Here is a 26,746-nt window from a genome sequence, read left to right as displayed (position 1 = left end):
AATCTGCAATTCAAGCCTATTGTAAATGTATTATAAAGACGAAGGGATATCAGCTTGTAGGTGTGAATACCTCCCTAACGGTAACAAGGTGGGCACCCTACAAGCCTGGATAGAACTGTATAGAAGGGCTGTTTAAAGGAGGACTCCGGCAGAAGTTTACTTATCCCTTATTCACAGAATAGGGGATAAGTAGCAGGTCCTCGGGGGTCTGACCGCTGGGACCACAGCACTCGCTGAGGAGAGTGTCGCCTACCGGTAGATGGCGCGCGCTCCATTCATTTCTATGGGAGCGCCAATGATGCCCTAGAGCTGTACTCCTGTCTCTTCAGCGCTCCCGTAGAAATGAATGGCGCACGTGCCATCTGCAGCGCTCTCTCCTCACTCAAAGCGGGGTCCGGTTCCAGAGATCGCGGGGATCCCAGCAGTCGGGTTCCCCATGATCAGCTACTTATCCCCCATCCTGTGGAAAAGGTGTTTATTTTTTTATCAACTGGTGCCAGAAAAGTTACAGTATTTCTAAATTACTTCCATTAAAAAAAAAAAAATCTTAATCCTTCCAGTACTTATTAGCTGCTGAATACTACAGAGGAAATTCTTTTCTGTTTGGAACACAGTGCTCTCTGCTGACACCTCTGTCCATTATAGGATGTGTCCAGAGCAGCATATGTTTGCTATGGAGATTTTCTCCTACTCTGGACAGTTCTTGTGTCGTGATGTCAGCAGAGAGCACTGTGGTCATGTCGTCAGCAGAGAGCTCTGTGTTCCAAAAAGAAAATAATTTCCTTTGCAGTATTCAGCAGCTAATAAGTACTGGAAGGATTAAGATTTTTTTTTTTTTATAAGAAATTCTTTTCTGTTTGGAACACAGTGCTCTCTGCTGACATCGGTCTATTTTAAGAACTGTCTAGAGCAGGAGAAAATCCCCATAGAAAACATATGCTGCTCTGGACAGTTCTAAAATGGACAGAGATGTCGGCAGAGAGCACTGTGGTCATGTCGGCGGAGAGCACTGTGGTCATGTCGGCGGAGAGCACTGTGGTCATGTCGTCGCAGAGAGCACTGTGGTCATGATGTCGGCAGAGAGCACTGTGGTCATGATGTCGGCAGAGAGCACTGTGGTCATGATGTCGGCAGAGAGCACTGTGGTCATGATGTCGGCAGAGAGCACTGTGGTCATGATGTCGGCAGAGAGCACTGTGGTCATGATGTCGGCAGAGAGCACTGTGGTCATGATGTCGGCAGAGAGCACTGTGGTCATGATGTCGGCAGAGAGCACTGTGGTCATGATGGCGGAGAGCACTGTGGTCATGATGGCGGAGAGCACTGTGGTCATGATGTCGGCGAGCACTGTGGTCATGATGTCGGCGGAGAGCACTGTGGTCATGATGTCGGCAGAGAGCACTGTGGTCATGATGTCGGCAGAGAGCACTGTGGTCATGATGTCGGCGGAGAGCTCGGTGTTCTAAAAGAAAATAATTTTCCTCTGTAGCATTCAGCAGCTAATAAGTACTGGAAGGATTAAGATTTTTTAATAGAAGTAATTTACAAATCTTTTTAACTTTCTGGCACCAGTTCATTTAAAAAAAAAATTCCACCAGAGTACCCCTTTAAGTTTTATCTTGTCAAAGTTCTCCATTTATTTTTCTTGTGTCCCCCAGTTGTTGCAAAAACTATAACTCCCAGCATGCCCGGACAACCTTTTGGCCCCCACTAAGCCCCCCCAATATGTACTGTTCACTTAAAATCTGTGTCAACCTGCACTAACCTTTCAGTACAGACAGTGCAGGTGACACTGATTACAACGGTACTTACCTTGTTCCGTGCAGGGGATCTCTGGTAATAATCTTTGGTAAACTTCAGCCCCAGGCCCAGCTTTTGGGGCACAGCCGGAGCTTAGTGACGTCACCCGCCGCTGTTCTGTGCTGGGTCCCGCTGTTTTGGCGTCGTCTTGTCAGGCGCAGGTCGATGCAGGCAGCGATAATGGCACCATCTGCATCTAAATATACTGAATAACCTGCTTCTGCCTTCTTTCTTTTGGCCACTAGATGGCAGCATCTGACAAGGTTCACACCCAACAAGCCTGAATAGAACTATAAAAGTGCTGTGTGTTCTGGGGAGGCAGTGTTTCCTAACCACGGTGCCTCCAGCTGTGCAAAACTACAACTCCAGCATGCCCGCACAGCCAAAGGCTGTCCGGGCATGCTGGGAGTTGTAGTTTTGCAACAGCTGGAGGCACACTGGTTGGAAAACACTAATCCAGAGCCCCGGTATAGAGCCAACGGCAGTCTGGGTGTGCTGGAAGTTGTAGTTTTACAACAGCTGGAGGCTCCCTCATTAGGAAATGCACTATGGAGGGGGCTTAGGGTGACTCCTACTTTACAAGGGACCCCCCTCTTTTTTTATTTTATTTTTTTCTTCCTTCCTAGTCTCTTCTAAGATCAATTAGATCCCTGTCCATGTTCCCTGCGGTCTATGATCCTCCTGGAGGTGTGAGGAGGGAAGTTTACATCTCCTTGTGAAGTGGGGGTCCGGCAGCAGGGTATGGTGGAGGGGGGGGGGGGGGGTGTGAAAACAGACGCTGGGACGAGACAAATGGTGTCTGTATACAGGGGGAGGCTGCAGGTGTAAACAGGATGACATGTGGAGGGGGGTGCGGGCCTGCACTGCCAGGAGTTACATAACTGACCACAGAGACTACAACTCCCAGCATGCTGCACATTGCATTAAAAAAAAAATGTAAAACTTCGCTCTCTGTAGTGTCGAAGCGAACGGCAGCCATTGTTGTCTTCGCCTTCCTTGTACTAAAAAGCGTCAGACTCGTTTTAACATATTTTAATGCAAAAATGTGAACAAAAAGTGAAAAAAAAAAATCTGATAAATTAAAATACACAAAAAAAAGACAGAAATAGACTGGAGAGAATAACAACTCAAAGAGGAAGATATTCAAAGGCGCACACAGTGAATGCAGGCTAGTGCTCCCTGTTATCAGCCGTTTCAGACTGGGGACAGGGAGTAAATACAACATATAGTTCATACTACTGGTCACATGACTACAGACAATAGTGGCGATGTCTCTTTAAGAGGGTGTTCAGGAATAACAATACAGCGCCGTCCCCCTGTCCTTAGGTAGCATGTGGTATTACGACTATTTAATTTGAACTGATCTGCAGTACCGCACACAACCTGAAGAAGAGAGCGGCGCTGTTTCTAAAAAAAAATCTAATTATTAATTTTTTAATCCCCTGGCTGAGTGTCTCCAGAGGTCCGGTATTGATCGGTCTGGGATTTTTTTTTTTCTTCAATTTACAAAAAAATGTATCAAAAATATAATCTGTACAACATTTTAGGGGGGGGTGTCACATCCACTCCTAAAGCGGTTATACCTAACCTGTGCCTCTACTTCTCTCAGGGCATGCTGGGAGTTGTAGTTTCACACAGGTAAGGGAGGGAACAATAATGGCATCCGGGGGCTGCATCCACTGTTCTGGATCATATAGCTGGTGACCAATGCATGCTGGGTGTTGTAGTCTTGCAACAGCTGGAGGTCTACAGTATGCAGACCACTTCCGTAGATGGGGCAGTAGCAATTTGCTGATAGACGGGTCTGACCCCCCCCCCCCAAAAAAAAAATGTAACCCCAAAGTAAAGCAACATCTAGGGGGACGAACATGGGAAAAGCAATCGTCCTCTTTAGTCTCTATCGGGGTTCCTTCTTAATGTCCGATATCTCTGCCCCTCTACACACACAAGTCAGTCCTGTACAAACATGTCCTCCCGAATAATGATTGGGGGGGGGGTCCTGACCGGTCACAATCAGCCGCCACCGGTATACAGACGCTGAATCTGAGCACCGGAGAATTGCAGTCCGAGCTTGGGTCCCGAATTGGGCAGAAAATGCTGGAACCGGAGGTCGGAGTTCTTAGGGTAACCTCTGATGATGCCGCCATCTACTTCTTCTGGCCTGGTGGTGGAGGAGGAATGGCGCAGGAGGCGGGGCCGTAGTCCCCCGGGCAGGCCATGTCCTGTGCGTAAAGCCTGTATTCTGATTGGCCATTGTAGAGTTGAGGGGGATCCTGCGGGGCCGGGAACACTGACGGGAAGCGCTGGTAGTTGGGTGGGCGGTTGACCCCTGCAGCCTGTGGGTCACTTTGGCTGTAAGAAAAATAAGACGGGAAGGTTAGATTGTAATTCTGTACTAAAGATCTACTGTTTCCATGGTAACCGACTACAAACTAGATTAGTGGAAAGGAGTATAATATAGGAAATGCTTAGCATAGGAGCTGTATACATAGAACGGATTTCAGTAGGGTTGTACCCACCATGTGTACAGGCCGCCATCTTGGCCGGCTGGCATCTGTGGGTAGGCCTGACTCTCCGGCCGCATGTAGTTGTCTGTAGTCTGGGGGTCCATCTCCAGGTTGGCCGCTTGCTCCTGGTTGGCTGTAATCGGGAGCGGGGAGGGGGTCCGCCGCCTCAGCTGAGGGGGGTGTCTGGTTTGGTGGAGTGATGAGATGGAAAGAGCAGTCCGGACTGGGGAGCGGGGGGCAGAGCAAGACCCCCAGCTATGTCCAGGGTGAGTCACATGGTCCGGAGTACAGTGGCCTCTTACATTCGGCTGTGAGGGGGGGAATAAAACAGTAGATGGTAAATAATGAAGGCCGTAAACCTGGCGTCTTACAGCTGTTGCAAAACTACAACTCCCAGTATGCCCGGACAGCCGTTAGTTTTGCAACAGATGGAGGTCTGCAGTTTGGAGACCAAGGCATAGACGTGTAGCTGCCATGTTGTCTGATGTGGGTGCACACAGAGCTACAGCGCCACCTGGAGGTAATAAACTGGGATAAGACATAGGATCAGCGGCACAAACCTGGTGGATACGGCTCCTGCTCCTCCTCCAGCTCCGCACTGCTCAGCTTCCTCTTCACATCGGACGGAACGTTCCCTGCTGAGGAAACACATGACATCAAATACAGGTTGTGTCCCTGTAGATTGGGGTTATACCTCTGTATGCCGTCACTGGTGCTATAACCGCTAAAAATATATATATGCCATAAACTGATGCCGTCGTCTCTGATCTATATGCCATAAACTGATGCCATCGTCTCTGATCTGTATGCCATAAACTGATGCCATCGTCTCTGATCTATATGCCATAAACTGATGCCATCGTCTCTGATCTATATGCCATAAACTGATGCCATCGTCTCTGATCTGTATGCCATAAACTGATGCCATCGTCTCTGATCTATATGCCGTAACTGATGCCGTTACCTCTGATCTGTATGCCATAAACTGATGCCATCGTCTCTGATCTATATGCCATAAACTGATGCCATCGTCTCTGATCTATATGCCATAAACTGATGCCATCGTCTCTGATCTATATGCCATAAACTGATGCCGTTACCTCTGATCTGTATGCTATAAACTGATGCCATCGTCTCTGATCTATATGCCATAAACTGATGCCATCGTCTCTGATCTATATGCCATAAACTGATGCCATCTTCTCTGATCTATATGCCATAAACTGATGCCATCGTCTCTGATCTATATGCCATAAACTGATGCCGTTACCTCTGATCTGTATGCTATAAACTGGCGCCATAATCTCTATATGACCAACTGGTGCCATCATTTATTTACCATAACCTGGCACCATAATCTATTGCCATAAGCTGGTGCTATTACCCCTAATAAATATATATATATTCCATAACTGGTGCCAGAACTTAGTTACTATAACCTGGCACCATAAGCTGGTTCTATTACCCCTAATATATATGCCATAACTGGTGCCGTAACTTTTACTCTATATTCCATAACGTCTGATTTATATGCCATAACTGGTGCCATAGCTTTTTCTCTATATACCGTAACTGGTGCCTTTACTTATGATCTGTATACCGTAACTGGTGCCTTTACTTATGATCTGTATACCATAACTGGTGCTATTAAAAAAAACACTTCAGATTTATATGCCATAACCTCGGATCTATATGTCATAAAACTGTGCCATCATTTCTTATCTATTTATCATAACCTGTTGGCATCATCTCTGATCTGTATGCCATAATGGGTACTAGAGATGAGCGAACTTACAGTAAATTCGATTCGTCACAAACTTCTCGGCTCGGCAGTTAATGATTATCCTGCATAAATTAGTTCAGCTTTCCGGTGCTCCGGTGGGCTGGAAAAGGTGGATACAGTCCTAGGAGACTCTCTCCTAGGATTGTATCCACCTTTTCCAGCCCACCGGAGCACCTGAAAGCTGAACTAATTTACACAGGAAAAGCCATCAACTGCCGAGCCGAGAAGTTTGTGACGAATCGAATTTACTGTAAGTTTGCTCATCTCTAATGGGTACCATAACTTCTGGTCTGTATGCCGTAACTGGTGCCAAATCCTTTCATCTTTGTGCCATAACCTCTTGTCTGTGTGCCAGAACGTCATATATATGCCATAAATGGTGCCATAACCTCTTGTCTGTGTGCCATAACTGGTACCATAAAGTCTGGTCTGTGTGCCATAACTTCTTATCTGTATGCCATAACTGGTGCCATAACCTCTTTTTTGTATGCCATAACTGGTGCCATAACTTCTGGTCTGTATGCCATAACTGGTGCCATAACCTCTTTTTTGTATGCCATAACTGGTGCCATAACTTCTGGTCTGTATGCCATAACTGGTGCCATAACTTCTTTTTTGTATGCCATAACTTCTTATCTGTATGTTATAACTGGTGCCATAACTTCTGGTCTGTATGCCATAACTGGTGCCATAACTTCTGGTCTGTATGCCATAACTGGTGCCATAACCCCTGATCTGTATGCCAGAACTTCATATCTATGCCATAACTGGTGCCATAACTGGTACCATAAAGTCTGGTCTGTATGCTATAACTTCTTATCTGTATGCCATAACTTCATATTTATGCCATAACTGGTGCCATAACCTCTTGTCTGTGTGCCATAACTGGTACCATAAAGTCTGGTCTGTATGTCATAACTGGTGCTGTAACCTCTTGTTTGTGTGCCATAACCTCTGATCTGTATGTCATAACTGGTGCCATAACTTCTGGTCTGTATTTTATAGCTGGTGCCATAAAGTCTGGTCTGTATTCCATAACGTGCCATAACCTCTTGTTTGTGTGCCATAACTTCTGGTCTGTATGCCACAACCTCTGATCCATAACTGGTACCATAAAGTTTGGTCTGTGTGCCTTAACTGATGCCATAACCCCCTGATCTGTAGGCCATAACTGGTGCCATAACCTCTTGTCAGTGTGCCATAACCGGTACCATAAAGTTTGATCTGTGTGCCATAACTGATGCCATAACTTCTGGTCTGTATGTTATACACTGGCACATAGCCTCTGATCTATTGGTCATGAGATGGCGCCATAGTCTCTGGTCTGTATACATGGCACCACATCCCACAGCTGCCGCCCCCCTCCCCCCCATATCCGGTGACCCCTCTCACCTCTTGCTCTTCAGCCCGTCCTCCCGGAATCCTTTTGCAAACGGGTTTGTCTGGATCTTGAGCTGCGTTATCTGTGAGAGACCATAACAATATTATATAAAACACATGATCTGCCGACCCCCTTCCATGTGCCGCCATCTTTGTCCACCAATATCGGCCATATTTGGTTACAGAAGCTTCCTACAAGTATATATAGTCATCTCCCAAGAAGAGTCACATGACAGCCCACGTTCTCCCAAGAACAGTCACATGACAGCCCACGTCCTCCCAAGAACAGTCACATGACAGCCCACGTCCTCCCAAGAACAGTCACATGACAGCCCACGTCCTCCTGAGCCCCAACAGTGCAGAACTCTATTCCATTACTTTAAATGGAGATCACTAAATGTTGCTGCCCTCTAAAAGGGGCACTCTCACCCCCACCATAATACCCACAGTACAACCCTTTCTTTTTCTGACCTTCTCATTCTGGTACGCGGTGACAGTCAGGAACATGGTCTCCGGGAAGGTGAAGGAGGAGCAGCCCCCCCACCGGCGGCTGAACACATCCTGGGCCCGGACAATGTGGAAGCGGGGCTGATAGCGGTGCATGGAGTGCAGGATGATCTGTGGGGGAGGCAAAAATACAATATATAGGTTCTGTATACCGTGATGGGAAATGCATCCTCACCCCCAATAGCTAGCGAGGGGCCACTCCATGAATTGGTGAGGCCCCTGCGATGGCCACTATGATGGCCGCCATATCCCATACTCACATGACCCATCTGGTCCAGGGTATTGTTGGTTAGCTTGATCTTGTGGAAGGAGATGGGTTGCTTCATCCAGTGGGACCCGGGGGCTGGAGAATCCGGGTGGATGTAGACCCTCTCGGGTAACCTCGGCTCTGCCCTCCCGCTTGGCTCCCAGTGATCTTCTTGCCACTTGTATCGAGAGTTGTCCACTGGGACAATGTCAGCGAGGAGGACGTATTTACCGTCAGGCTCCAGGCCGGTGATGCTGACCTTACACTGGGGAAACATTCTCCTGCAAGAGACGACGAAACATGGTGGATGAGGGACAAGATTGTGCAGGCATGAGGACCACACTGGGCCCCTGCGTCAGGATTCGAGGGCCCTTGAGGTCACCAGTACCAAGCCATTAAACTAAAGAATGACAAGTGGGCACAGCTGTATCCTCTTATTGGGATGATACGCTATGGGCCAGTTGGTGAATAGGGCCCAACTTTGTGGATGGCACTTCCATCTCCTTGGTGTCATCACAGTGAACACCCCCCCCCCCCCCCACAACACTTCTTACCTCCCAGACTTTGTGATGATCATTTCGGTCCCGATGGCGTGAAACTGTTTCCAGAGATCTCGGTTTTCCAGGTTCATCTTTACGTTCCCGGGAAGTCTCGGAGCATCACAAGGGGGCTGTGGCTGGCCGAACCCCAGAGCTGGACCTGGGGGCAGGGACAGGGGGGTGAGGGGTGCTGCTCCCAGAATCCTTTGGGAAGTATCCAGCGCTGCGAAGAGACCATCGTATCGCTGACCGGGGGGAACTTCAAGCTCTGTAGGAAACAAAGAATGTGACATATTACACAAGGAACGTGGACCCACATATATACGTCTGGTGGTCAATCCGGTGGCTACCATCTTGGCTGGTGTACAGAGATCTGGGTGACAACTGGGGATGTGTCTGTCCTGAGGGGAAATGTAGATGAGGATGTGAGTGGTGGTCCGGCCTCAGGTCACTCACAAGCTGCTCTGCCTGACAAGTAGGTGCTAAATGGTGGCTGAGTCCTGCTAAGTGGACCCCTGCGGAGAGCGATGGAAACGACAGGGGAGGGACCAACATGAGCCAGATGTGCGGGAAACGCCTGAACCGTCACCAGTTAACCTCCAACTAGAACACTATTAAAGACCAACACCCACAAAATAATAAGTGAAGCACCCACAAAATAACAAGACCAGGACCTACAAAATAATAAGAGAAGCACCCACAGAATAAGAGCAGCACCCACAAAATAATAAGAGCAACACCCACAAAATAATAAGAGCAGCACCCACAAAATAATAAGAGCAGCACCCACAAAATAACAAGACCAGGACCTACAAAATAATAAGAGAAGCACCCACAGAATAAGAGCAGCACCCACAAAATAATAAGAGCAACACCCACAAAATAATAAGAGCAGCACCCACAAAATAATAAGAGCAGGACCTACAAAATAATAAGAGCAGCACCCACAGAATAAGAGCAGCACCCACAAAATAATAAGAGCAACACCCACAAAATAATAAGAGCAGCACCCACAAAATAATAAGAGCAGCACCAACAAAATAATAAGAGCAGCACCCACAAAATAACAAGACCAGGACCTACAAAATAATAAGAGAAGCACCCACAGAATAAGAGCAGCACCCACAAAATAATAAGAGCAGCACCCACAAAATAATAAGAGCAGCACCCACAAAATAATAAGAGCAACACCCACAAAATAATAAGAGCAGCACCCACAAAATAATAAGAGCAGCACCCACAAAATAAGACCAACACCCACAAAATAATAATAGCAGCACCCACAAAATAAGACCAACACCCACAAAATAATAAGAGCAGCACCCTCAAAATAATAAGTGAAGCACCCACAAAATAACAAGACCAGGACCTACAAAATAATAAGAGCAACACCAACAAAATAATGAGACCAGCACCCTCAAAATAATAAGAGCAGCACCCACAAAATAGCAAGACCAGGACCCAAAAAATAAGAGCAGCACCCACAAAATAATGAGACCAGCACCAACAAACAAGACAAACCCTCACAAGTATCAGACGCTACAACTACTAGGGAGCCTAAGACCAGAACCTCTAAATACAGAACATTGGACCACAAAGAACGAGCAGAACCAATGGAGACCCTAAATACATGACCCATAAATTACATCATAAGACAACACCACAACCTCAGAACTATAATGTAGCCATAATCTCCTGGAAGTAACAGAACATCACTACTAAATTAGACTCAGAGTCCTCAAGTCACCAGAACCACCACTAGAGTCCATCCATAAAGTCTTAGGAACACCAGAACTTCACTATCCATAACCTTTAAGGGAAACCAGAACCTCATATCTAGACTGGATCTACAATGTCCTACCATTGTAGGTTTATACTAGACCCGTATTATATACAGGGAGATCCTTTAGCCATCAAACAGGACCTACATCATAACACCAGAACCTTAGATCTATTCTAAACCCATAATGGCCTAGAAGTACCAGAACCTCACTACTACATTTCACTTGCAGAGTCCTCACGCCAGCAGAATCACCGCTATTCCTGATCCATAAAATCTTAGGAGCACCAGAACCGCACTACCCATTAATTTTATAGGAAACGGCAAACTGACATCTAGACTGGATCTGCATAGTCCTTAGGCCACCAGAACCACCGCATTACTGGACCCATAAAGTCCTTGCAGTATTAGAATAACAAATATGGGCAGATCCTAAATGCACAAACCAAAATCTACATCCCAAAGACAACACCAGAACCTCGTAACCATACTGGAGCCATAATGTCTTAGAAGAACCAGAACTTCACTACTACACTGGAGTCCGCAAGGCACCAGAACCACCACACTGGAACCATAAAGTCCTAGTTGTAAGTGAATGTGAAATATGGGAAAATACTAAATGTACAAACCAGTACATAGATCCTAAAGATGACACCAGAACCTCACTGCTATATCGGACTTGTAGAATCCTGAAGCCACCAGAACCGCCACTATACTGGACCGAAGAAAATCAGAACCTCACTACTACACCGGACTTGTAGAATCCTGAAACCACCAGAACCACCACTATACTGGACTGAAGAACATCAGAACCTCACTACTATATCAGACTTGTAGAATCCTGAAGCCACCAGAACCGCCACTATACTGGACTGAAGAACATCAGAACCTCACTACTACACTGGACTTGTAGAATCCTGAAGCCACCGGAACCACCACTATACTGGACTGAAGAACATCAGAACCTCTTTACTACACTGGACTTGTAGAATCCTGAAACCACCAGAACCACCACTATACTGGACTGAAGAACATCAGAACCTCTTTACTACACTGGACTTGTAGAATCCTGAAGCCACCGGAACCACCACTATACTGGTCCATAAGATCCTAGGAGCACCAGATCTTCACCACCCACAATTTTTAAGGGAAACCAGAACCTTTCATCTAGACCAGTCCTACATAGTCCTCAGGCCACCAGAACCGCCACTATACTGGACCGAAGAACATCAGAACCTCACTACCATTTCGGGCTCCTGCACTATACTCAACCCTCATGGTCTTTGAACCACCAGAACCTCGCAACAGTTCTGTACCCACAATCTGAGGAATACCAGAAGCCAGTCCCACTCAGAACCAGAACCACAAAGAGAGGACCTCAAGAATTATCCACAAAGAGAGGACACCATCTTAGTTATACCAGACCAGAACCTCCCAAATATACTGGACCCGCACTGACCCAGCAACACCAGAACCTCAGATCATTCCCTTGTAAGATCGTCAGGACTTTATGACCCAGCAGAACCTCTTTCTATATCAGAAGCTTGAAGATCCAAATATATCAGAACTATAACTTATTGACAGGTCCTAGGGTTGCCACCGGGCCGGTATTTATCCAACCAGTCCTTTAACTCCCGGAATGTTGCACTATATACTATACCAGTGTTTGCCAACCAGAGCGCATCCAGCTGTTGCTAAACTACAACTCCCAGCATGCCCGGACAGCCAACGGCTGTCCGGGCATGCTGGGAGTTGTAGTTTTGCAACAGCTGGAGGCACCCCTGGTTGGGAAAAACTGACCTATACTATATAGTCCAACATGCTGGGAGTTGTAGTTTTGCAACAGCTGGAGGCACCACCTGGTTAGGAAAAACTGACCTATACTATATACTACTATATAGTCCAACATGCTGGGAGTTGTAGTTTTGCAACAGCTGGAGGCGCCCCTGGTTGGGAAACACTGACCTATTCTATATACTATTATATAGTCCAACATACTGGGAGTTGTAGTTTTGCAACAGCTGGAGGCACCACCTGGTTAGGAAAAACTGACCTATACTATATACTACTATATAGTCCAACATGCTGGGAGTTGTAGTTTTGCAACAGCTGGAGGCGCCCCTGGTTGGGAAACACTGACCTATTCTATATACTATTATATAGTCCAACATACTGGGAGTTGTAGTTTTGTAACAGCTGGAGGCACCCTGGTTGGGAAATATTGACCTCTACTATATACTACTATATAGTCCAACATGCTGGGAGTTGTAGTTTTGCAATAGCTGGGGGCACCCTGGTTGGGAAATATTGACCTCTACTATATACTACTATATAGTCCAACATGCTGGGAGTTGTAGTTTTCTCTTGAAGCAGCTGCTGAGCCACAGGCTGTATCAGGGCATGCTGGGAGTTGTAGTTTTGCAACAGCTGGAGGCGCCCCTGGTTGGGAAACACTGACCTATTCTATATACTATTATATAGTCCAACATGCTGGGAGTTGTAGTTAGTAACTAACTGCAACTCCCGAATTTAATAATAAAAAAAAAAGTGATCAATAAGTCCCATCAAAACAATGACCCTCATACAGGCCCCGTATAAGGAGAAATAAAAAGGTTATAGGGGTCAGAATAGGACAACATTTTTGCCGCATATATGTATCCTGTGATGTCACGCATATATAATTAATTATGCAAATTAGGATGCCCGGTATTTTGGGGCAACCCTAACTGGCCCCAAAACACCTGAAGACACCCCCCCCCCCCCCCCCCCCATAAAAATCAAATGATGTCACAGAATGTTGAGGTCTCCCACCCTGAAAACATTTAAAAAGGGGGAGATTTATCAAAATGGAGTTGTCCAGTTGCCCATAGCAACCAATCAGATCACTACTTTCATTTTTAACAAGGCCTCTGCAAAGTGAAAGCAGCGATCTGATTGGTTGCTATGGGCAACTGGGCAACTTTTCCTCAGGACAGGTTTTGATAATGGAGATAAACCACATGGGTGTAATCAGGACCATGAGACGGACCGTAGGGACCCCCTCCCACCATCACAACTGGACTAATGACAAAACTGATTCCTCAAAACCGGACTAAACTGTATCAAAACACGTGTACAAATTTGAATCCGTTTACGGTTTGAAAAATGGTGTCCGGTCGCATCGTTTTTTTATAAGAAAAAAAAAAAACGTATAGGTTTTTAACTTTTCACTCCGTTATGAATAAAGTTTCACTTGTTTGATTGAAATTCCAAGAAAAAAAACTGTGCAAAGTCAAAAACTGTATGGAACTGTACGCACATACGCTTCTGTACGGTTTACATTGAAAACTTATACGTTTCAAAACGTTTTTTTTTTTTTTAACCTGGACCGAAAACCGTGGTAGGCTACAGTTTTGGGTACGGGGGAAAAAAAAACTGATAAAACCGTACAGGATGCAAAACGGACACAACCTGATGCATCTTTTGTCGTACGTTTTTCAATACGGTTCCGTACGGTTTTCAGATTGTAACTGTATTGCGAAAACGTGGTGGACATGAGGAACCTCCATGGGGGTCTTGGTTAAGTCACTAAGGCAGTGTTTCCAAGACGGGGTGCCTCCAGCTGTTGCAAAACTACAACTTCCAGCATGCCCGGACAGCCGTTGGCTGTCCGGGCATGCTGGGGGTTGTAGTTTTGCAACAGCTGGAGGCACCCTGGTTGGGAAACACTGCACTGAGGACAAGTATGATATGTACCTGGGTATCTGTAGGGTTCATGGTGCCCGCTGGCAGTCGGGTAGGTTGGCGGCAGGGCATGGGGTGGTCTCACGGCGTAGGACGGTCCGTATTGCTGGAATAGATCCGAGTGATACATGGTCGGGAGGATCAGAGTGAGCGCTTCATGGAGGGTCCAGCAAGGAGCGAAGGTCCTAGTGATGTGGTGCCCAGAGGACACATGGGCTCTTCCTTAAAGTCCGCCCTGCACCTTTTGATGTGGGACCCTCCTGCTAGGTGAGAGGGGGCAGCGGGGGAGGGATCTTCACACATTAGGACTGAATTAAACTTTATTAAGGGTCTTTATGGCCGCTCTGGGCCTCAGTTTGACCAGTTGTCAGGAAATGCAGAATTCATGGAGAAGGAGGAGGGGGGAGAAGGGACAAGAGGGGTACAGTGTATCCGATCCTTCTATTCTGTCAACAGAAGAAGGTGTATCCGATCCATCTATTCTGTCAAGAGAAGAAGGTGTATCCGATCCATCTATTCTGTCAATAGAAGAAGGTGTATCCGATCCATCTATTCTGTCAACAGAAGAAGGTGTATCCGATCCATCTATTCTGTCAGTATAAGGTGTATCCGATCCATCTATTCTGTCAATAGAAGAAGGTGTATCCGATCCATCTATTCTGTCAGTATAAGGTGTATCCGATCCATCTATTCTGTCAGTATAAGGTGTATCCGATCCTTCTATTCTGTCAACAGAAGAAGGTGTATCCGATCCTTCTATTCTGTCAACAGAAGAAGGTGTATCCGATCCATCTATTCTGTCAACAGAAGAAGGTGTATCCGATCCTTCTATTCTGTCAAGAGAAGAAGGTGTATCCGATCCATCTATTCTGTCAACAGAAGAAGGTGTATCCGATCCATCTATTCTGTCAACAGAAGAAGGTGTATCCGATCCATCTATTCTGTCAACAGAAGAAGGTGTATCCGATCCATCTATTCTGTCAGTATAAGGTGTATCCGATCCATCTATTCTGTCAACAGAAGGTGTATCCGATCCCTCTATTCTGTCAACAGAAGAAGGTGTATCCGATCCCTCTATTCTGTCAACAGAAGAAGGTGTATCCGATCCTTCTATTCTGTCAAGAGAAGAAGGTGTATCCGATCCATCTATTCTGTCAACAGAAGAAGGTGTATCCGATCCATCTATTCTGTCAACAGAAGAAGGTGTATCCGATCCATCTATTCTGTCAACAGAAGAAGGTGTATCCGATCCATCTATTCTGTCAGTATAAGGTGTATCCGATCCATCTATTCTGTCAATAGAAGAAGGTGTATCCGATCCATCTATTCTGTCAGTATAAGGTGTATCCGATCCATCTATTCTGTCAGTATAAAGTGTATACGATCCATCTATTCTGTCAACAGAAGAAGGTGTATCCGATCCCTCTATTCTGTCAATAGAAGGTGTATCCGATCCATCTATTCTGTCGGTATAAGGTGTATCCGATCCATCTATTCTGTCAGTATAAGGTGTATCCGATCCATCTATTCTGTCAGTATAAGGTGTATCCGATCCATCTATTCTGTCAGTATAAGGTGTATCCGATCCATCTATTCTGTCAGTATAAGGTGTATCCGATCCATCTATTCTGTCAACAGAAGAAGGTGTATCCGATCCATCTATTCTGTCAATAGAAGGTGTATCCGATCCATCTATTCTGTCAACAGAAGGTGTATCCGATCCCTCTATTCTGTCAGTATAAGGTGTATCCGATCTATCTATTCTGTCAATAGAAGGTGTATCCGATCCATCTATTCTGTCAATAGAAGGTGTATCCGATCCATCTATTCTGTCAATAGGTGTATCCGATCCATCTATTCTGTCAACAGAAGAAGGTGTATCCGATCCCTCTATTCTCTCAATAGCAGAAGGTGTATCCGATCCATCAATTCTGTCAATAGAAGGTGTATCTGATCCCTCTAATCTGTCAACAGAAGGTGTATCCGATCCCTCTATTCTCTCAATAGAAGAAGGTGTATCCGATCCCTCTATTCTGTCAACAGAAGAAGGTGTATCTGATCCCTCTATTCTGTCAATAGAAAGTGTATCCGATCCCTCTATTCTGTCAATAGAAGAAGGTGTATCCGATCCATCTATTCTGTCAACAGAAGAAGGTGTATCCGATCCATCCATTCTGTCAACAGAAGAAGGTGTATCCGATCCCTCTATTCTGTCAACAGAAGGTGTATCCGATCCCTCTATTCTGTCAGTATAAGGTGTATCCGATCCATCTATTCTGTCAATAGAAGAAGGTGTATCCGATCCCTCTAATCTGTCAACAGAAGGTGTATCCGATCCCTCTATTCTGTCATTAGAAGAAGGTGTATCCGATCCATCTATTCTGTCAATAGAAGGTGTATCCGATCCCTCTATTCTGTCAACAGAAGGTGTATCCGATCCATCTATTCTGTCAATAGAAGGTGTATCCGATCCCTCTATTCTGTCAATAGAAGGTGTATCCGATCCATCTATTCTGTCAACAGAACAAGGAGTATCCGATCCATCAATTCTGTCAATAGAAGGTGTATCCGATCCGTCTAATCTGTCAACAGAAGGTGTATCCGATCCCTCTATTCTCTCAATAGAAGGTGTATCCGATCCCTCTATTCTGTCAACAGAAGAAGGTGTATCCGATCCCTCTATTCTGTCAATAGAAGGTGTATCCGATCCCTCTATTCTGTCAATAGAAGGTGTATCCGATCCATCTATTCTGTCAACAGAACAAGGAGTATCCGATCCATCAATTCTGTCAATAGAAGGTGTATCCGATCCCTCTAATCTGTCAACAGAAGGTGTATCCGATCCCTCTATTCTCTCAATAGAAGGTGTATCCGATCCATCTATTCTGTCAACAGAAGAAGGTGTATCCGATCCCTCTATTCTGTCAATAGAAGGTGTATCCGATCCCTCTATTCTGTCAATAGAAGGTGTATCCGATCCATCTATTCTGTCAACAGAACAAGGAGTATCTGATCCCTCTATTCTGTCAAAAGAAGTTGTATCCGATCTATTCTGTCCACAGAAGGTGTATCCGATCTATCTATTCTGTCAGTATAAGGTGTATCCGATCCATCTATTCTGTCAACAGAAGAAGGTGTATCCGATCCATCTGTTCTGTCAACAGAAGAAGGTGTATCCGATCCATTCATTCTGTCAACAGAAGAAGGTGTTTATCCGATCCATCTATTCTGTTAATAGAAGGTGTATCCGATCCATCCATTCTGTCAGTATAAGGTGTATCCGATCCATCTATTCTGTTAATAGAAGGTGTATCCGATCCACCTATTCTGTCAACAGAAGGTGTATCTGATCCATCTATTCTGTCAATAGAAGAAGGTGTATCCGATCCATCTATTCTGTCAACAGAACAAAGAGTATCTGATCCATCGATTCTGTCAATAGAAGGTGTATCCGATCCCTCTAATCTGTCAACAGAAGGTGTATCCGATCCCTCTATTCTCTCAATAGAAGAAAGTGTATCCGATCCATCAATTCTGTCAATAGAAGGTGTATCCGATCCCTCTAATCTATCAACAGAAGGTGTATCCGATCCCTCTATTCTCTCAATAGAAGAAGGTGTATCCGATCCATCTATTCTGTCTACAGAAGAAGCTGTATCCGATCCCTCTATTCTGTCAAAAGAAGGTGTATCCGATTTATTCTGTCCACAGAAGGTGTATCCGATCTATCTATTCTGTCAGTATAAGGTGTATCCGATCCATCTATTCTGTCAACAGAAGGTGTATCCGATCCATCTATTCTGTTAGCAGAAGAAGGTGTATCCGATCTATCTATTCTGTCAGTATAAGGTGTATCCGATCCATCTATTCTGTCAACAGAAGAAGGTTTATCCAATCCATCTATTCTGTCAACAGAAGGTGTATCCGATCCATCTATTCTGTCAACAGAAGGTGTATCCGATCCATCTATTCTGTCAACAGAAGGTGTATCTGATCCCTCTATTCTGTCAACAGAAGAAGGTGTATCCGATCCATCTATTCTGTCAACAGAAGGTGTATCCGATCCATCTATTCTGTCAATAGAAGAAGGTGTATCCGATCCCTCTATTCTGTCAATAGAAGGTGTATCCGATCCCTCTATTCTGTCAATAGAAGAAGGTGTATCCGATCCCTCTATTCTGTCAATAGAAGGTGTATCCAAACCCTCTATTCTGTCAACAGAAGAAGGTGTATCCGATCCCTCTATTCTGTCAACAGAAGAAGGTGTATCCAAACCCTCTATTCTGTCAACAGAAGGTGTATCCGATCCATCTATCCTGTCAATAGGTGTATCCGATCCATCTATCCTGTCAACAGAAGGTGTATCCAATCCCTCTTTTCTGTCTATAGAAGGCGTATCCGATCCCTTTATTCTGTCAACAGAAGGTGTATCCGATCCATCTATTCTGTCAACAGAAGGTGTATCCAATCCATCTATTTTGTCAACAGAAGGTGTATCCGATCCCTCTATTCTGTCAATAGAAGAAGGTGTATCCGATCCCTCTATTCTGTCTATAGAAGGTGTATCCGATCCCTCTATTCTGTCAACAGAAGGTGTATCCAAACCCTCTATTCTGTCAACAGAAGGTGTATCCGATCCATCTATCCTGTCAATAGGTGTATCCGATCCATCTATCCTGTCAACAGAAGGTGTATCCAATCCCTCTTTTCTGTCTATAGAAGGCGTATCCGATCCCTTTATTCTGTCAACAGAAGGTGTATCCGATCCATCTATTCTGTCAACAGAAGGTGTATCCAATCCATCTATTTTGTCAACAGAAGAAGGTGTATCCGATCCCTCTATTCTGTCTATAGAAGGTGTATCCGATCCATCTATTCTGTCAACAGAAGAAGGTGTATCCGATCCCTCTATTCTGTCTATAGAAGGTGTATCCGATCCATCTATTCTGTCAACAGAAGGTGTATCCGATCCATCAATTCTGTCAACAGAAGAAGGTGTATCCGATCCTTCTATTCTCTCAATAGAAAGTGTATCCGATCCCTCTATTCTGTCAATAGAAGAAGGTGTATCCGATCTATCTATTCTGTCAATAGAAGAAGGTGTATCCGATCCATCTATTCTGTCAACAGAAGAAGGTGTATCCGATCCTTCTATTCTCTCAATAGAAAGTGTATCCGATCCCTCTATTCTGTCAATAGAAGAAGGTGTATCCAACCTTACATCAAAATGGGGTCAAGATGGGATCACACAAGAGGGGTAAGTACACCAGCTGAGAAGACAGTATCACACTTAGATACACTGCTCATAACACAATATCAGACATGATATGCTTAGATACACTGCTCCACAGACAGTATCACATATTATATTGAGGACTTCCTCCTCGGGTGCCCCCAGTACACCCCCAGCCCCCCATGGCCGTCCCCACAGATGTCCCTGCGGTCAGGTGACATGTGGCTGCGGCCTCAGACCTTCTCTTTGTTCTCATTTCACAGATAGGTGCGACCATTAACCCCTCACCCTCCAACACAGGGGGGCAACAACCTCCAGTAATGGAGCAGAGAATGAGGAGTGACCACCCGTATCTCAGCACCTGCCCCGAATCACCAGGGGTCACCCCACGGGGCAGGTTGGAGAGGATCGAGAAGTATATTCGGGGGCATGTGCTTAGATACATGGCAGTGAATTGGAAATCCTACATACAACTCAGATAAACCAGTGTATCTAAGCATTTCATATATAATACTGTCTGCTGAGCTGCCTTCGGCTGTCCGGGCATGATGGGAGTTGTAGTTTTGTAACTGGTAGTCATAAACGTTGCGGTGGCTTAGGCTGCGTCTCTGCCTTTTCCTCTATGCTTTACACTGCAGCTCTGCTTCTCCGTACAGGTTCCTCTCTATAAGACATAATATAAAATAATTCTTTCTTTTTCTGGAGTGGCGCATACAGTGCGTTGATTTTGCCCCTCCTAGGGGGCGCCATTGGACCACAGACCCCTAATGCAAGAGAAAGCACCTTCTGAAGGCAAAATATTTAGAGCTATTGCTCGCAGTTATCAGCCATTCCAGATCAGATTGTGAGGCCCTCTCCTGTGCACCCCACAGAAGTTGTGTAGCTCTTTCCAGTCTGACCACAGTGCTCTCTGCTGACACCTGTCCATGTCAGGAACTGCCCAGAGCAGGAGCAAATCCCCATAGAAAACCTCTTCTGCTCAGGACAGTTCCTGATACAAACAGAGGTGGCAGCAGAGAGAATAGCCCATAGCGCAGTCATATGAAGAATACGGGAGATTGTTCTCTCATGAAGCACAGCCAGTACTTGCCGGAAATGCCTGCAGTTCCTTTAATGTTGCAGAAGGCCTCTTGGAAGCCTCCCTGACCAGTTTTCTTCTCGTCTTTTTATGACTTTTGTAGGAACGTTCAGATCTTAGTAATGTCTCTTTTGTGCCGTATTTTCTCCACATGAAGATGATCGCCTCACTGCGTCCCATGGTAGATCTGTAGATCTGATGCTTTGGACATTCTTTGATTCCTTCTCCGGACCGATATCTTTCACCAATGAGACCCCTCTGATGGTTTGGAAGTTCTCTGCGGACCATGGCTGCTGCTCTGAGATAGAACGAGGAAATGTCAGGGAAATCCTACGAGAACAGCGGAACTTTATATGATTGTCGGAGTGTAATGATTTCTATTGAACATGGATATGATTGGTGGATTCTAAACACATCCCCAGATAGATAGATATGAGAGATAGATAGATAGATAGATAGATATGAGATAGATAGATAGATAGATAGATATGAGATAGATAGATAGATATGAGATAGATATGAGATAGATAGATAGATAGATATGAGATATAGATATGAGAGATAGATATGAGATAGATAGATAGATAGATATGAGATAGATAGATAGATAGATAGATAGATATGAGATATAGATATGAGAGATAGATATGAGATAGATAGATATGAGATAGATAGATAGATATGAGATAGATAGATATGAGATATAGATATGAGAGATAGATATGAGATAGATAGATATGAGATATAGATATGAGAGATAGATATGAGATAGATAGATATGAGATAGATAGATATGAGAGATAGATAGATAGATAGATATGAGATATAGATATGAGAGATAGATATGAGATAGATAGATATGAGATAGATAGATAGATAGATATGAGATAGATAGATATGAGAGAGATAGATAGATAGATAGATAGATACAGTCATGGCTGTAAATGTTGGCACCCCTGAAAATGACGTATTCCTCACAGGAAAGGATTGCAGTAACACAGGTTTTGCTATACACATGTTTATTCCCTTTGTGTGTATTGGAACTAAACCAATAAAAGGAGGAAAAAAAGCAAATTGGACATAATGTCACCAAACTCCAAAAATGGTCCGGACACAATTATTGGCACCTTAACTTATTTGGTTGCACACTCTTTGGAAAAAATAAGTGAGATCAGTGTCTTCCTATAACCATCAATAAGCTTCTTACACCTCTCAGCCGGAATGTTGGACCACTCTTCTTATAACCATCAATAAGCTTCTTACACCTCTCAGCCGGAATGTTGGAGCACTCTTCCTATAAGCATCAATAAGCTTCTTACACCTCTCAGCCGGAATGTTGGACCACTCTTCCTATAAGCATCAATAAGCTTCTTACACCTCTCAGCCGGAATGTTGGACCACTGTTCCTTTATAAACTGCTCCCGGTCTCTTATTGGAAGACGCCTTTTCCCAACAGTAATTATAAGATCTCTCCACAGGTGATCAATGGGATTTAGATCTGGACTCATTGCTGACACTTCAGAACTCTCCAGCGCTTTGTTGTCATCCATTTCTGGGGCTTTTTGATGTATGTTTGGGGTCATTGTCCTGCTGGAAGACCCAAGATCTCGGACACAAACCCTGCTTTCTGACACTGGACTGTACAGTGCGACCCAAAATCCATTGGTAATCCTCAGATTTCATGATGTCTTGTACACATTCAAGGCCCCCAGTGCCAGAGGCAGCAAAACAACCCAAAACATCACTGACCTCCCCCATATGTCACTGTAGGTCCTGTGTTCTTTTCTTTGTAGGCCTCATTCCGTTTTCGGTAAACAGTAGAATGATTTGCTTTACCAAAAAGCTCTATCTTGTCTCATCTGTCCACAAGACGTTTTCCCAGAAGGATTTTGGTTACTCAAGTTCATTTTGGTAAAATGTAGTCTGTGTCAGCAGTGGGGTCCTCCTGGGTCTCCTCCATAGTGGGGTCCTCCTGGGTCTCCTCCATAGTGGGGTCCTCCATAGCAGGGTCCTCCTGGGTCTCCTCCATAGCGGGGTCCTCCTGGGTCTCCTCCATAGTGGGGTCCTCCTGGGTCTCCTCCATAGTTGGGTCCTCCTGGGTCTCCTCCATAGTGGGGTCCTCCTGGGTCTCCTCCATAGTGGGGTCCTCCTGGGTCTCCTCCATAGTGGGGTCCTCCATAGCGGGGTCCTCCTGGGTCTCCTCCATAGCGGGGTCCTCCTGGGTCTCCTCCATAGCGGGGTCCTCCTGGGTCTCCTCCATAGCGGGGTCCTCCTGGGTCTCCTCCAAAGTGGGGTCCTCCTGGGTCTCCTCCATAGTGGGGTCCTCCTGGGTCTCCTCCATAGTGGGGTCCCCCTGGGTCTCCTCCATAGTGGGGTCCCCCTGGGTCTCCTCCATAGTGGGGTCCTCCTGGGTCTCCTCCATAGTGGGGTCCTCCTGGGTCTCCTCCATAGTGGGGTCCCCCTGGGTCTCCTCCATAGTGGGGTCCTCCTGGGTCTCATCCATAGTGGGGTCCTCCTGGGTCTCCTCCATAGTGGGGTCCTCCTGGGTCTCCTCCATAGCGGGGTCCTCCTGGGTCTCCTCCATAGCGGGGTCCTCCTGGGTCTCCTCCATAGCGGGGTCCTCCTGGGTCTCCTCCATAGCGGGGTCCTCCTGGGTCTCCTCCATAGTGGGGTCCTCCTGGGTCTCCTCCATAGTGGGGTCCTCCTGGGTCTCCTCCATAGCGGGGTCCTCCTGGGTCTCCTCCATAGTGGGGTCCCCCTGGATCTCCTCCATAGTGGGGTCCTCCTGGGTCTCCTCCATAGTGGGGTCCTCCTGGGTCTCCTCCATAGTGGGGTCCTCCTGGGTCTCCTCCATAGTGGGGTCCTCCTGGGTCTCCTCCATAGTGGGGTCCTCCTGGGTCTCCTCCATAGTGGGGTCCTCCTGGGTCTCCTCCATAGTGGGGTCCTCCTGGGTCTCCTCCATAGCGTTTCATTTAATTTAAATGTGGACGGATAGTTCGCGCTGACACTGATGCTCCATGAGCCTGAAGGACAGCTTGAATATCTTTGGAACTTGTTTGGGGCTGCTTATCCACCATCCGGACTATCCTGTGTTGACACCTTTCATCAGTTTTTCTCTTCCGTCCACCCCCAGGGAGATTATCTACAGTTCCATGGGGTGTAAACGTCTTGATAATGTTGCGCACTGTGGACAAAGACAAATCTAGATCTCTGGAGATGGACTTGTAATCTTGAAATTATGTTTCCACATTTTTGGTTCCCAAGTCCTCAGACAGTTCTCTTCTCCTCTTTCTGTTGTCCATGCTTAGTGTGACTCACACAGACATACAATGCAAAGACTAAGTGAACTTCTCTCCTTTTTATCTGCTTTCAGGTGTGATTTTTATATTGCCCACACCTGTTACTTGCCCCAGGTGAGTATAAAGAAGCATCACAGGCTGGAAACAATCTTATTTATTCACAATTTCAAAAGGGGCCAATAATTTTGTCCAGACCATTTTGGAGTTTGGTGACATTATGTACAATTTGCTTTTTTTTGCTCCTTTTTTGGTTTAGTTCCAAAACACACAAAGGGAATAAACATGTGTATAGCAAAACAGGTGTTACTGCAATCCTTTCCTGTGAGAAATACTTTTCAGGGGTGCCAACATTTACGGCCACTGTGTAACAGGGCAGACCGGTCAGGACTTTAGGAAAGCTGGGTGGGTTATGACCTTCTCTGGAGCTGTAATGGCGGCCATATTGGTTGTATGGGGGGCAGCTGAGTGTGTGGGGTGTATAGCGCTGTCCAGACGACAGGTGGCGCCCTCCTGTACCTGCGGCGCTGCCATAGGGACCTCACACATCATTAGACCCTTTATATTGTATTAGTGCTAATTACTTTATATTATTACGGCGACACCCGGAGACCTCACAACAGTGCGGTACAATGCCCGGGGTGTGCCCTGCTGTGGGGGGCCCATCATGCCCTGACAGATAAAGGTGACAGCTGAACACTGTCCTAATAGTTATAGTTATATCAGCTTTTATCTATAATAAGATATAGTAGAAGGTTTCTTACATTGCAGTAATTACATCTGGCCACAGCGCCCTCTGGTGTTTAAATGATAACATTGCTTTTAGATGAAATGGGAATTTTGGCAATTTTGCAGGTTTTCCTACTTACAAAGCATGTAGAGGTCGGTCATTTTTATCCTAGTTTCTCTTCCACTGTGAGAGACGGAATCTAAAAGAAAAATCCAGAAAATCACATTGTATGATTTAAAAAAATAAATAAATAATTAGCATTCTATTGCATGACATAAGAATTTGATCACCTACCAACCGGTAAGAATTCCGGCGGTCACGGACCTGGTATTTTTTTCTTTAAAGGGGTATGCCGCCCCTAGAAATCTTGTCCCCTATCCAAAGGATAGCGGATAAGATGTCTGATCGTGGGGGGCCCGCCGCTGGGGACCCCCGTGATCTCCTTCCTGCACCTGACGTTCGTTTATAGCGTCGGGTGCCGCGCCGGAGGCTCGTGACGTCACGCCCGTGCCCCCCTAGTGACGTCACGGCCATGCCCCCTCAATGCAAGTCTATAGGAGGGGGCGTGACTGTCGTCACGCCCCCTCCTATAGACTTGCATTGAGGGGGCATGGCCGTGACATCATGAGTGGGGCGTGTCCGTGACCTCACGAGCCTCCGCCCCGCATCGCTAGTCATCTGACACGGAGCGAAGTTCGCTCCATGCACTGGATGTCTGGGGTGCCGCAGCCGAGATCAGACATCTTGTCCCCCTATCCTTTGGATAGGGGATAAGATGTCTAGGGGTGGAGTACCCCTTTAACCCCTTACGGACCACAGGTTTTTCCATTTTTGCACTTTCGTTTTTTCCTCCTCACCTTTTAAAAATCATAACCCTTTCAATTTTGCACCTAAAAATCCACATGATGGCTTATTTTTTGCGCCACCAATTCTACTTTGCAGTGACATCAGTCATGTTACCCAAAAATCGACGGCGAAACGAAAAAAAAAAAATCATTGTGCGACGAAATTGAAGAAAAAACACCATTTTGTAACTTTTGGGGGCTTCCGTTTCTACGCAGTGCATATTTCAGTAAAAATAACACCTTATCTTTATTCTGTATAGGTTTGATTTTGTCGGACTTCTGTAAAAACTCATAACTACATGAGGAAAAATGTATATGGTTAAAATTGTCATCTTCTGACCCCTATAACTTTTTTATTTTTCCGTGTATGGGGCGGTATGAGGGCTCATTTTGGCGCCGTGATCTGAAGTTTTTAGCGGTACCATTTTTGTATTGATCGGACTTTTTGATCGCTTTTTATTCATTTTTTCATGTTTTAAAAAGTGACCAAAAATATGTTATTTTGGACTTTGGAATTTTTTTGCGCGTACGCCATTGATCATGCACTTTCATTAACAATATATTTTTATAGTTCGGACATTTACGCACGCGGCGATACCACATATGTTTATATTTATTTTTATTTCCATGTTTTTTTTTTTATGGGAAAAGGGGGGTGATTCAAACTTTTATTAGGGAAGGGGTTAAATGACATTTATTAACTTTTTTTTACACTTTTTTTTGCAGTGTTATAGCTCTCATAGGGACCTATAACACTGCACACACTGATCTCTTACACTGATCATTGTTATCCCATAGGGACCTATAACACTGCACACACTGATCTCTTACACTGATCATTGTTATCCCATAGGGACCTATAACACTGCACACACTGATCTCTTACACTGATCATTGTTATCTTATAGGGACCGATAACACTGCACACACTGATCTCTTACACTGATCATTGTTATCCCATAGGGACATATAACACTGCACACACTGATCTCTTACACTGATCATTGTTATCCCATAGGGACCTATAACACTGCACACACTGATCTCTTACACTGATCATTGTTATCTCATAGGGACCTATAACACTGCACACACTGATCTCTTACACTGATCATTGTTATCCCATAGGGACCTATAACACTGCACACACTGATCATTGTTATCCCATAGGGACCTATAACACTGCACACACTGATCTCTTACACTGATCATTGTTATCCCATAGGGACCTATAACACTGCACACACTGATCTCTTATACTGATCATTGTTATCCCATAGGGACCTATAACACTACAC

General features: G+C 45.4%; 1 protein-coding gene and 1 long non-coding RNA gene across 3 annotated transcripts in view; both read right to left on the bottom strand.

Moving 5' to 3' along the window:
• Positions 1–2,700: 2,700 nt before the first annotated feature.
• Positions 2,701–14,407, bottom strand: LOC130285494 (T-box transcription factor TBX6-like). Its single transcript, XM_056536966.1, is given in 11 exon segments — positions 2,701–3,966; positions 3,969–4,152; positions 4,320–4,462; positions 4,464–4,615; positions 4,868–4,925; positions 4,927–4,942; positions 7,483–7,553; positions 7,942–8,088; positions 8,238–8,505; positions 8,779–9,031; positions 14,279–14,407. Coding segments are annotated over 11 exon segments (1,563 nt in total). The 5' UTR covers positions 14,397–14,407; the 3' UTR covers positions 2,701–3,813.
• A 5,040-nt stretch (positions 14,408–19,447) lies between these two features.
• LOC130285496 (uncharacterized) overlaps positions 19,448–26,746 on the bottom strand; it is a 46,644-nt gene continuing 39,345 nt past the window's right edge. For both annotated transcript variants that reach the window (XR_008847350.1, XR_008847351.1), the window contains 2 exons: positions 24,743–24,802; positions 19,448–20,875 (listed from right to left, as the gene is read on the bottom strand). This is a non-coding gene — a long non-coding RNA (uncharacterized LOC130285496). The remainder of the gene's footprint in view (positions 20,876–24,742; positions 24,803–26,746) is intronic.

The sequence above is a fragment of the Hyla sarda genome, chromosome 8 (genome assembly GCF_029499605.1).
Source record: "Hyla sarda isolate aHylSar1 chromosome 8, aHylSar1.hap1, whole genome shotgun sequence".
NCBI classification, from domain to species: domain Eukaryota; kingdom Metazoa; phylum Chordata; class Amphibia; order Anura; family Hylidae; genus Hyla; species Hyla sarda.
Note: the sequence above shows the minus strand (reverse complement) of the source record. Positions and strands in the feature narration are given on the sequence as shown.